The 12500-nt window shown below is 37.3% G+C and overlaps 1 protein-coding gene across 2 annotated transcripts in view; it reads left to right on the plus strand.

The window, feature by feature from the left end:
- Nucleotides 1-667: 667 nt before the first annotated feature.
- The window catches only part of SLC38A11 (solute carrier family 38 member 11), a 50834-nt gene continuing 39001 nt past the window's right edge, over nt 668-12500 (plus strand). The window contains exons 1-5 of one of the 2 annotated variants that reach the window (XM_007450068.1): nt 668-847; nt 1338-1455; nt 3443-3517; nt 9717-9851; nt 10728-10793. In XM_007450068.1, the coding sequence (XP_007450130.1) occupies nt 809-847; nt 1338-1455; nt 3443-3517; nt 9717-9851; nt 10728-10793 (433 nt within the window). In that variant the 5' untranslated portion in view covers nt 668-808. Of the gene's footprint in view, nt 848-1337; nt 1456-3442; nt 3518-9716; nt 9852-10727; nt 10794-12500 lie in introns of those variants that run through there. The other variant, XM_007450069.1, reaches the window with a different exon arrangement.

The raw sequence follows: 12500 nt of genomic DNA on the forward strand, positions 1-12500 counted from the left end.
GCATCGGCAGGCGGACTCTCAACCACTGCGCCACCAGGGAAGCCCCCGCCACGTTTTTAAGGTTCGTTACCTGACTCCATCTTTCTTTCCTTTCTCCAAGTCTCCTTTTCTGAAAAGTCACCCGGAAACATTTGACCAAAGCATGCTCAGTAATCAAATTTGCTAAAACTCGATAAAAGCTTTTTAACAGTTACACATTTTCATTTAACAGTCCTACATTTTCATCTGTCAGCTCTGACGGAAATCGGTGTAGGGAGCAGCAGGAAGAAGCAATAGAAAAGACGCTCCATGGGAACAGGTGTGCTAGTGCGTTCTTACCTGGATGTTAGACTCCAGCCAGGGAGCAGCTAATTTGGGAATGGACTATAAGGCCAGCTTAACTCTGTACAGCGTGGACGCAACATATTGTACTTTGCAGCTGTTGGTTGGGTGGGAGGCGAGGGGAGAGAGGCCGCAGCTGGAGGTTTAAAGAAAAAAAAAAGGGAAAAAAGGCGAGGTGCCGGGAGAGAGGGCTGCCCAAATCAGAAACACCCTGTAGCGTCTCCGCCTCAGGAGGAAGGCGTATTTCGCAACCTCCGAGGGAAATCGCCTCGGCCGCGGCGTCCAAGTGAGCTGGGGCGGCAGCCCGCGCAGCCCGCGCAGCCCGCGCAGCCCGCGGAGGTGGGCCCGAGAGCGCCCGCGAAGCCTCTCAACCCAACTCGCCCGCCGCGCGCTGACCCCGGGCTTGGAGGTCGCGGAGGAGGCTGTTCCGACGAGACGAGTACCCGCGCCCGCGAACCTTCCTCCTGCAGAGGACCCGGGTGCAGCCATGGGCTACCAGGGGCAGCGGCCCGTCGTCCCACCACAGGTAACAAGACTGGGGCTGGTTCTGAAGGCAGGTCATTCGTTCGTTCACCCTGCAACAACGTTTAGCTACCTTCACCCGGCGTCTTGATATAGCACCACAGAAGGTTCTCCAGGAGAAAAAAGAAATTTTGCCTTGATCTTTTTTTTTTTCTTAGCGGGCACTTTTCAGTATAACCCCTTTAGTTTCACAAAAATCACATCCTTTGCTCCCTAAGAGATCCTAAAGTACTAGGATTTCATGCAGTAGTCCACGAACTTGGTGTAGCTGTAATCAAGACATTTTAGGATGGAGTTTGTTCACAAGCTCTGTTTGAATTACTAGATATTGTTGTTACTGTATTATTATCCTCACTTTCTTATCGTTATTGGCATTACTTATTATTATTACTAATATCATGTTAGTCTCCTGAACTGCATATTTGTCTTACAATTTTCTGAATTTTTGAGCTAGTTAAATATTTTTTTAATTGCACTTTTATATACTAAAATAGAGCCATCTAGATGACAGAGAAACCCTCGTTTCTGAACATAAGCACAAAGGGAAAACTTGTCGTCAGTCTGCTGCTGTTTTTAATGTTGTCAACTCGATTATAGGATCTGGTATAATAGGTAAGTTTTTTTTTTTTAATTTTCAGTGAAAAGGCCAAATTTAAGACACTTATTATGTTGCTAGTATTCATAGGTTAATTTTAAAGGAAAAAATCTTAAATGATAAAATTGATAATTGTTTTTTCATAAAAGCCTTCCTTTTTTTCCAATGTAACAATGTGCACACATCAGTCTCATACTAAAAATGGAGTGGTGATTCACACTCTGATTCACTCTCTTTCCACATTTGAGAGCATCCTCCATGTGTGATAGATTAAGGTGGAGCTGCAGATGGGAGATTGCTGAATTTTTTTTTCATAGGCTGCATGGTCAAGTGATAATGTTACCTAATTTACTTTTTTCCCTGTTCCTGGAGTGGCCAACCGTTACTTGAATCACCTTTCTATAACCTTCTAGAGGTGTAGAACCTCCAGATACTTGCAAATATTGGAGATACAAAAGTTTAATGTGAAAACGTAACAATCGTGAAGAATCAAATCCACGTAATACTTCCTTACCCATTTAAAGAGTGTTAAATTTTAAAGTACGAGTTTATTATGATATATCAACTGTAAATATAATTTAATCAATAAATAGAAATGGTTTTTCAAATGATTTTTTAAAACAAAGGAGCCAAATAATCAGAATTGAAAGAAATGAGCCTCTCATATTTTCCCAATTTGAAGCAAAGGAAAAGTTCTGAAAAAATTAAGTGTGTTGCATTATAATAATAAACACAGTTATTTTTTCAGCGCTTTTGTTATTTGAAACATCCAATTTAAGAAAAAACAAGAACAAAACAAAATCCTGCAAATACTCATTGAGAATATTACTTTTTCCTGTAAAGTTATGACATTTTAGTCTCAGTCATCTGGATTGTTACTTTTCTTAACTTTCACAAGTTGATGTATTTCTTGATTTTACTTTCCATATAAAATTTTTTTTTTCAAATGGTAAATAAACTGTAGGAACCTGAGGCAAAGTAGTAGCAAGTAGGCATAAAGACTTTTTTGAAATTCAGCCTCCATGTACCATAGAGGTGTAGGCTGAATTCCAGAGTTAATTCCTGATATGAACACTTTAAGCTGATTCATGTCAACTTAAAAAGTACTTCTTAAATAGGCTCAGCAGATTTTTGAAAGGGTAAAGTTTTCAGAGAATAAATATTCTGGGTGGAATTATTTTAAGTACATTTTTTTTTTTTTTTTTTTTTTTTTTTTTGCGGTACGCGGGCCTCTCACTGTTGTGGCCTCTCCCGTTACGGAGCACAGGCTCCGGACACGCAGGCTCAGCGGCCATGGCTCACGGGCCCAGCCGCTCCACGGCATGTGGGATCTTCCCGGATTGGGGCACGAACCCATGTCCCCTGCATCGGCAGGCGGACTCTCAACCACTGCGCCACCAGGGAAGCCCTAAGTACATTTTATTTTAAATGTTTCATTGTCCGTAATCTAAAATTGCCCATTTCCAAAAAAGATTCATAAGAAATAATATTACATACTCCTTTCAGCTTTATAAAAAATAGTTTTGCCTTCTCATTTTCCTCTCCTTTTCCTACAGAGTTGCCCATTTTGACCCCAGGATTGGTCTTTCCTCATATCTCATAACCCTTCTATACTCTTGTTATCATCTCTGCTTTCCCGGCCAGCACATAAGGAGAGCTCTGGGTCTTTACTCTCCACATATTCTAGGTCATATGTCCCCCTCACCCTGAAGGGAACATTATTTGTGTGAACTGTCATCTGTTTTTCATTTGATGCTTTCTTATTCTTATTTTTCCACCTCATAAACTTGCTCACTTGACATGCCCTTAACTTACAACATTTTATTCTGAAATAGGTGTTAATATGCTAACATTTAATTTTAGTATTCATATACACTGTTTAAAACTATGTCATATAAATATGTCAATTTACTTAGCCTATTATATACAGAAATTGGGGGAAAACTTCCGTGTTTCCATATGTTTTATTAATGTGATGGGTGGGACATTTTATGTTTTTTCCAGGATTGCCTTATTCAATGAAGCAAGCTGGCTTTCCTCTGGGAATATTGCTTTTATTCTGGGTTTCATATGTTACAGGTAAAATGCTATGTAATTGCTTATTCCTGCAACTTAAATTGTGCAATGACTGTTTTACACAAACACACACACACACATACACGTCCTGTAATTGAATTTCCTAATTAAAAAGTGCATCAAAGAATCCTAAAGAATTTAAACATTTGTGTCTGAGGAGATTTACTTTCCTTGCTAATCCTCTGAACAGATTAGAAAAGCATTATATATTACCAAGCCTAAATCCTTTTCATGTGCCTTTTCACTTTATGCCAAATGTGGTAGATAGAGGAGTCACTTTAAAGACTGATTAAGGCCAAGACCATACTCTGAAAATGCAGACATCAGGGATTCCTTTCCCACAAAAACCTCGGGCAGGTGCACACAGATGAACAACCTTTTTGAGCTCTGTTTGTGCAGGTGGCACCAAGAGCCCCGGTGCTCAACCAGCAGGGATCCCCACGCCCTCCCCACCTCACCCCACCTAACCAGCCTCCTGCCTGCCACTGTCTTCAAGGGCAGCAATAAGGTGCTTTTGTATCGCTTCTTCTGTTCTGCTTCCCGCTTTCCGCATAACATGTTCATTCACACCCATTCCCCCATCTAAGTGCAGGCATTACAACTCCTCATCATCTTCTCTTCCTGTTGTTCTTACCCCTGCCCTGTCGTCCCCCCAGTTCACCTCAAGGCAAACACAAGGTCCTTCCTCTACCTTAGTATCACTGTGAAAGGGGCAGTGATCACAGACACCCGTTGCAGTGGTTGCTGCTAGGGGGCTGCTATGTGTGATCACCTAGATGCCCTTTACCAGGTAATACAAAACACCTCAGCTGTCCCCTGCTCCAGAGTGGCGACCTGGGCCTTAACAGTATCACCTTCCTGTGAGGTTATGAACCCCAGCCACCATTTCCCCAAAGACTGACTAATGGAAACCCCAAAGCTGTCCACCTTACCTCCAGGAGGGACCAATGTGCGGGACAGTTGGAGCTCCAGAGCGCCACCACTGCAGGGCTTGGGCTGCAGCTGCTCTCCGTGCCCCCCGCACCCCCCCCACCCCGAGATCGAGTCCTGGTGAGCTGTTCCCCTGCCCTATCTTTTCACTCCCCTTCTCCTAAGAACACTCCCTCAAATCTCTTGCCCAAGAATCTCTGTCTCAGCTCTACATCTAGAGACTCTGACTAAGATGCCATCCCTCATAAAATCTCAGGCTTCCAAAACTGGCCTGTAACTCAGCTGTTTTTCCTCAGGCTGAGGAAGAAAGTAAAGCATGCAGCAGGTACCAAAGTCAGAGCTGCAGAGGCCCTCAACTCCCTTCCTCTCTGCTTTCTTCTCACCACCCCCCACTCCCTAAACCTAAGATGCTTTTAGTTTCTACAGCTCTTAATTTGTAGCTTAAGACCCATAATTTAGTAATGTGGAATCTGTGACTTTGTGCTTATTCAGAGTTGCTGGTGTTTAAAAAGTGTATTTTATTTATGAGCACATTTATCACACTCAAAAACCCTATTCAAGGATTTACCCTTGTCGTTTTTAATTTCCTGTTTTCCAGTCAATCAGTACTGACAAATAATTAATTTCCTCCCAGGCATAATAACCATGGCTTGTTTAAGTGCATTATGAACATGTACACACATTGTAAACCAGTAGACAGAAAGCATTTAAAAATATATATCACCTAAGGATTCAATCAATAATTGAGAATGAATAGTTTCTTAAAGCCAAGTCACATTATACATACGTAGATCATAATGTGAATAACTCTCTCAACTGATGCTATACGTAAACCTACAGCAATGTCTGTGAGCAGTCCTTTGCAAAGTCATACGTTGCAACTAATCAGCAGAAATTAGTTACTCAGTCATTTGGCTGCATGATGAAAATCCTTAAATAATTTTGATAAATTAAGGATGACCACACAGACACAAAAAATAATTATAGGCTGTAATTCATTTTGTTCCTTAATTAGGATTTTAAGAGCAAAATCTACAAGTAGGGTTATAATATTGAATTGTCCTTTAAATTGACACTGTAATTATACAGTTGTTTGTCTTTACAATTATTCTTTTGTCTTTTTAAGGCCTTTGTCTTTTTAATGAGTTATGTCCAGTTCAACAAGTAGTGTTTCTAAGTTCTGTTTTCATGTTTGTGAAATGTTAGAGAACAAGAAAGAATTGTAAATATTTACAACAAATGATTTTATTTTAAGTTACTTTAAGGTTCTCATATTTGTTGATTAGAGTAAAATAATTTTTATTTTCCAAGTATACATAATGATGTAAAAGAAATTTTTCCTGTTAAATAATGTACACTCATTCATGGATTATCTAAAATTTGCATACAGTACACTTAAAGGGAGATCAAAATGTTATAGTGATATTTGAGATTCCTAAAACTTTTGAGCGCTTTATCTATAGCCCATATAGCATTTGTTATTGACTAAATTCTTAGCAAATTGTTACTCTTAAGCAGTACATTTTGAACTGTTGTACAATTCAGCAGTCTCATCCCAAGCATACAGTTCTTCACCAAAACTTTACCACATCTGTGAAATTGGTTACCCCCTGTTACTCCAGTCCTCACTGATTCTCTTCCTTGGCCAATAAGTTACTATTTAGTTTTCCTGCCTTTAGCATCTGTCTTTTGCTTTCTGATCCATCCTCCATATTACTGCAAAAGTTATCTTTATGAAACCTCAGCCTGATCTGATATTCTCCCAGTCAAAACGTTCCAAGACTCTATAATGACAACAGAAAAAAATTTATTGCATTTAAATTCTTTCATGGTTCGGCCACAGTCTGCATTTCTGGTCTTATCTCCCACTAATAAGACCTCTCTTTCACCCTGTCACTGACACTGCCCTGTGTGGGAATTATGTTTTAGCCATTCTGGACTATTCCATTACCCACATGTAGAATATACCTTCACACTGACTTCCCATGGATAGTCCCCCTGCTTGACATTTTTTTTTTCTTTTCTACCTGGTGAAATCCTGTTTATCCTTCAAGGCACTACTCAACTCTTTTGTGAAGCTTTTCCTAGTTTTAAACAAAGGATGTAGGATGAATTACTATGTCATTTGTGCTTGCAGAATATTTTTAAATATATTTACTAAGTCATTTATCGCATTACATTTGAATCCGACATATAGACACCTAGCAATCCTGCTTTATTGATCACTGATTCATTCAACAGATATTTACTGACACTGCTGCCATTATAACAATGATAGCAATGATAGCTATAGCAATGATAGCATTATTCCTGCCCACATGAAGCTCACAATGTAGTATGTTAGGCAGAAAAAAACACACATAATTATAATACTTCACGAAAAATACCATAATACAAATATGTGCATGACAATAGGGATACTGGCATTTAACCCAGCCTTAAAGGAGCAGACATGTTTTGGGGAGGAAAAGACAGCTTCACTGTTCATGAAAAAATGTGAGTGAGCAAAGAAAATGGAAGGGTACTCCAAGCAGATGGTAATGTGGAAATGCAAGAGAGAACTATGTAAGTGATTCAGCCTGGCTAAAGTATAGGGTTGATGTTGGTAAGTGGAAAGAGATGAAGTTAGAGAGGTTTGCAGAGGCATTTATGAAGGCTCCCATGTAATGATAATCATTACCATTTCCTGAAGACTGGCTAGATGCTAAGCATAAAGCAGCCACTATACTTAATCCTTCTGACTCCATAAAGTAGGTATTCATGTTCTACTTTTTATGGAGGAGGAAATTGAGACCAGTAGGTTAACATGATTTACCCAAGGTCTGCAGTTACTGGCAACAGAGTTGAGATTTTGGTTAAATGCATGGATTCTGGGGCTAGACTACCAGGGTCTGAGTCCTGTGTCTCCTTTATTCTGTGAAATTTAGCAATTTACTTAAGCTTCTGTGCCTCACTTTTCTCATCTATCAAGTGGAGGATCATAATGGCACCTACTTAGGGCTGTTGTGATGATTAAACACGTTAATATACATAAAGCATTTAAAAGAAGGTCTGGCAGACAGAAAGTGTTGCAAGTGTTTGCTAGTGTTTTTGTGGTTTTTATCATCATTACCATCATTATCATCAGACTCCAAATACAATGTTTTTCCACCACAACACGCAGCCTATTGAAGATAACTAAAAATAGCACGAGTTCTCATTCATTAGCCTCCATAGCGTGCCAGGCATCGTGGTAGGCATTTAAACATCATCATCCTCATAGACTCTTCAAGTTTGGGGTATTGCCTTACTTTACAGATGAAACTCAGAGTCCTTCATCCAAGATCCCACAGCTAATAAACAGTTTTTTTCTGAAAAAAAATTATGAAAAAGTGTTGTTTTTTATCCAAAGGCATCAAAGGATTCCCCTGGAGGATTTTAAGCAGAAAACATGGTCAGATTTATGCTGTGGTCAGATTCATCTGGTAGAGGGGGGAGGTCAAGAAAGTCTTAGTAGGGAGGGGATGGTGGATGAGAGAACTAATAGGAGTTTTTGCAGTAATCCAAGCAAAAAATGATAAAGGCCTAAGCCCTAAAATAAAACAGGTTAGAGACTAGAAGTGAGGAGATATAGTTGAATAATTTATGTTGCAGTATTTAATGGACTTAGTCACCAAAGGAAAATAGAAGGTGATGGATAATGAGAAGTCTAGTGTGATTCTCAAGTTTATTTTGATATTATTCACAGTTTGGAGAAATATGAATGCAGAAGCAGGTTCCAGAACAAATATATAAATTATAATTTGGACATCTAAAATCAAGATGCCTATGAGGTCTTCAAGGCAGCTAGATGTGGACAGCTAGATGTAGAAATCTGGAGTTTTGGAAGAAATCTGGGCTGGAGGTACAAATTTGGGAGTTACTAACATCTTTATGAAAATTGAAAGCATGACCATGAATAGGATCACATTAGGATATCTTGAAGAGTGAGGAAAAAGTCCAGGAATCCAGGGTTTGAAGAGAGTTAAAGAAACGTGAAAAACTAAATGGCCCAAAAGATAGGAGGAAATCCAAGAGAAAGTGATGTCAGAAAGGCCAAGGGAGGATGGTTGAGAAACAAAGGAATGGTAAACAGGGAGAAAATGCTACTGAAAAAGCAAATATGATTAATATTTAGGAGGTATCAATTGGATTTATCAACTTGGAGCTCATTGATGAACTTGTTAAAAGAAGTTTCAGTGAACTAGGGGTGGGGAATCAAGGTGGAAACAACATTGCAATGATTTGTATTTTCTTCTTTGTATTCTAGTACATTTCCAAATAACTTGATAAAAAATTCACCTGTGATGGAAGCATGAGCAAGAAAAAAGAAAAAGCAAGAATCACACCCTCTGTGTAGCTGTGTACCCAATACAACTGCAGTGTCATTCACTAGGTGTTCAAAAAACATTGGGTTAAATGAAAGAGACTTTTAATTATATATTTTTGTATATTTGTGTCTTCAATTTCAACACTAAAAGTGGAACTTGGGAATTCTCTGGCATTCCAGTGGTTAGGACTCCGAGCTCTTACTGCCAAGGGCACGGTTCAATCCCTGGTCAGGGTACTAAGATCCCACAAGCCAGGCGATGCAGCCAAATAAATAAATAAACAAACAAAAAGAAAATTGGCCATCTCTGTTTTTAAAAAAAAAAAAAGTGAAACTTAAATCTCTAAAATGTAAATTTCAAAAAAAAAAAAAAAATTCTTAGAGTGCTCTCTTAACTACAATAATAATATAGTAAAGTAAACCATAATAACTATAAAGTTACTAGTTTTACTTCATTATAAAACAAATGATCTGATTCTCCTAAATCTATTTTTTGTTCTGAATGCTTCCAGCACGTTTTATTCTCGGTCTTCACACGTTGAACGCCTATGAGATATTGGATTACCTACATTCTGTTGCTTGGACAATTGAGCCACATCCTGTTAATAGTCATCGCACTGGTTAGGTTAAGAAAGTAAAATGGAAAATTGAAGCTTTAACTCTAGTCTGCGTACCCTCATCTGTCCAGTTCATTGCATGGATATATGAAGTCTATTTGCATCTCGATTGAAAAATATATAACTGGAAACAATACAATTTTATGAAAGATAAAGTTTTATGAAAAGAAAGTAAGACTTGCCATGCTAATTTACTGTAGCGTTAAACTCTTCTTTAAAGTTCTTTTTTTCTTTAAGTCAAAACACTAAAAAAAAATATTGTATTAAATGTAATCTGACATTTGTTTAATGGTTATTTTTGCCACAGACTTTTCCCTTGTTTTATTGATAAAAGGAGGGGCCCTCTCTGGGACAGACACTTACCAGTCTTTGGTCAATAAAACTTTTGGCTTTCCAGGATATCTCCTACTCTCTGTTCTACAATTTTTGTATCCTTTCATAGGTAAGGATGAATGTGAAATTGAATATTGTAAGTATTTTCATAAACGGCCATTTCTGAATAAAATAGTTTTAATAGTCATTAAAGAATACTAGTAATTGAAATAGTTTCCACATTGTTTATCTTTAGCCATTTTTCCCTTGTTTTCTGTTCCTTTTGGTCAGTTTTCTGAGTATTTCATTGAAATAAAGTGAGCGTGATTCTGAGTTAATGCTTGTGATTCCCTAGTTTGATGAAAAATAGAATGATAGATTTCTTCTAAGGCTAAAATTTTTTTGAAAACCTAAGGATTTGTGGAAGTCATGTCCAAGGCCAACACGCTATTTAAAGTTTGTACCCAGCACTTCTTATATAAGCAAAATGTTAACGTTCATCAATGGCCAAATTGACTTCATTTTCAAAATAAGTAATACAGAAGCTATTGTTCAAACTAGTTTCTTATGTCTGTACAGAAAGCTAAGAATATATTTCTCCAAAATCTTACTTTTTCAAATGAGGTGATATTTTGGAGCCTTGACAGTTTTCCATTATTGTTCCTCACTTTGAGCAAAATATGTGTTCCTAAAGAATATTTGGAAACTGAACTTTAATAACAAAACAAATTGCGTTTTAAATGACTACCAAAACTCACTATTATTTAAAGATGTTCTGGAAAGAATCAATTTGTGAAGTGAAAATCTTTTTGTAATACAAACTGATATTCTCCCACAAATCTGCTGTCTAGTTATTTTTAAAGTTGTACATATTTGTAATCACAATATATATTTGAAAGTAGACTATGCCAGTATTTGGGAAGTAATAACTGATTACTTTCAAAATATTCAAGATGAAATATGTGATGGCTTGTTGGTGACTGTATTGTTTTAATTATGTGTTTAGCTATGATAAGTTACAACATAATAACTGGAGATACTTTGAGCAAAGTTTTCCAAAGAATCCCTGGAGGTAAGTCCGTATATTTATTTTATATAGTTTTTCATAGTTAATGTGATTCATAATAATTTAAAAATAAAATATTTGCAAGTGGAGGAATTGGATGACTTCAAATATCCAGAAATATCCATGATCCAATCTGATCCTAAAGTATTAATCTCCTTTTATATATAGTTTAGTTCTAATTTAGCTGTTTAAAAATTATTATTTATATAATTAAAATACTTTATATTTTAAATATCTTATGTATCACTAACTCTCTGTAGTATCATTTTTTCATGTAGTGTTTTTACTACATCATTTCTCAAATAAGCAAGCTAATCTTTGTCCCCATTATTTGTATTAAGGTACAATTTAATATAGTAAAATCAACCCTTTTTAATGTATAGTCCTATGAGTTTTGACACATGCATATAGTCATATAACCACAGCCACAATCAAAATACAGAACCATTCCATTATCCCCCCAGATTTTCCTCATTCCCCTTTGTAGTCAAACTTTCTCTCATCTCCAGCCTTAGGGAACCACTGATCTGATTTCTCTTCCTACTTTTGCTTTTCCCAGAATGTCAAATAAATGGCATCTTATAGGAGCTAGCCTTTTGGGTCTGCCCTCTTTCACTTAGTATAGTACTTTTGAGATTCTCCATGTTTTGGGGTTTATTAGTAACATGTTCTTTTTCTTAATTGCTAAGGATTATTTCATTATATGGATATAAACATTTTATCTATCATCCAGTTGAGGGACATTTGGGTTGTTTCCTGTTTGGCTTGATTCTGAAAAAGCCTCTGTGAACATTTTAAGCAGACCTTTTCAGCATGTGCCACAACGCCACTCCCTGTTCATCCTTTCACCGTATCATGGCTATTTGAATAATTCAGAGATAGTGAGTCTTTTTGCTTTGAAGAGTTCCTCGTCCAAGCCACATAATCCCCATTTCATAGTCACATAACTTTATAGTTGTTATTATCCTTCAAATTGATACAAAAACACCTTTTCTCTTAGTGTGTGAATCACCCATTCTAGAAACATGCCAACAAAATGAAATAAAACGTAAAACTGGAAATTGTGCCTATTCCTCTCACAGGGTTTAGTGGAAACTGAAACCAAGGAGATTTGAGCATCAAATCACTGACCCACTACTTGCTAGCTGTGTGACCTTGAGAAGGTTAATGCCTTCGCTGAGTTCTAGCCTCTCATCTCTAAATTATGAATTAGAGTGTCACCTGCTTCATAGAATTATGGTGTGAAACGAGAGACAACGCAGACAGTGCCTAGCATATAGGAGGTGTACCCAGCACTGTTAGCTGTTATCTGTAGGTGCTGTCGTAGCCCCCAGCCTCCAAATCCTGTTTTCATAAACTGAGATTAGGTGAGTGGATAGAATGTTAAGGAAAATGAGAAGAATATAATACCATATATACAATATGATCTAAATTATGTAAATTTTCTATTTCCATAAATAAGGAAAAAATAAAAAACATATATTCACATATAAACTGTGGTTATCTTTTAATTGTGCAATTCATGGGAATTTTTGTTTCCTTTGCCAATTTTTCAGTTTTTTAAAGGAGCATTATTAATTTAGAAAAAATTCTTTTTTCTTATTTAAGAAGTAATACATACGTATGAGGAAAATGTTAGAAAATATAGCATAGTCTCTTTCTCTTGGGACAACCAAGTAGGCATAATCCTACCAACACTTCCTTCCTTCTTTC

The sequence above is a fragment of the Lipotes vexillifer genome, unplaced genomic scaffold (genome assembly GCF_000442215.2).
Source record: "Lipotes vexillifer unplaced genomic scaffold, Lipotes_vexillifer_v1.1 scaffold330, whole genome shotgun sequence".
NCBI classification, from domain to species: Eukaryota; Metazoa; Chordata; class Mammalia; order Artiodactyla; family Lipotidae; genus Lipotes; species Lipotes vexillifer.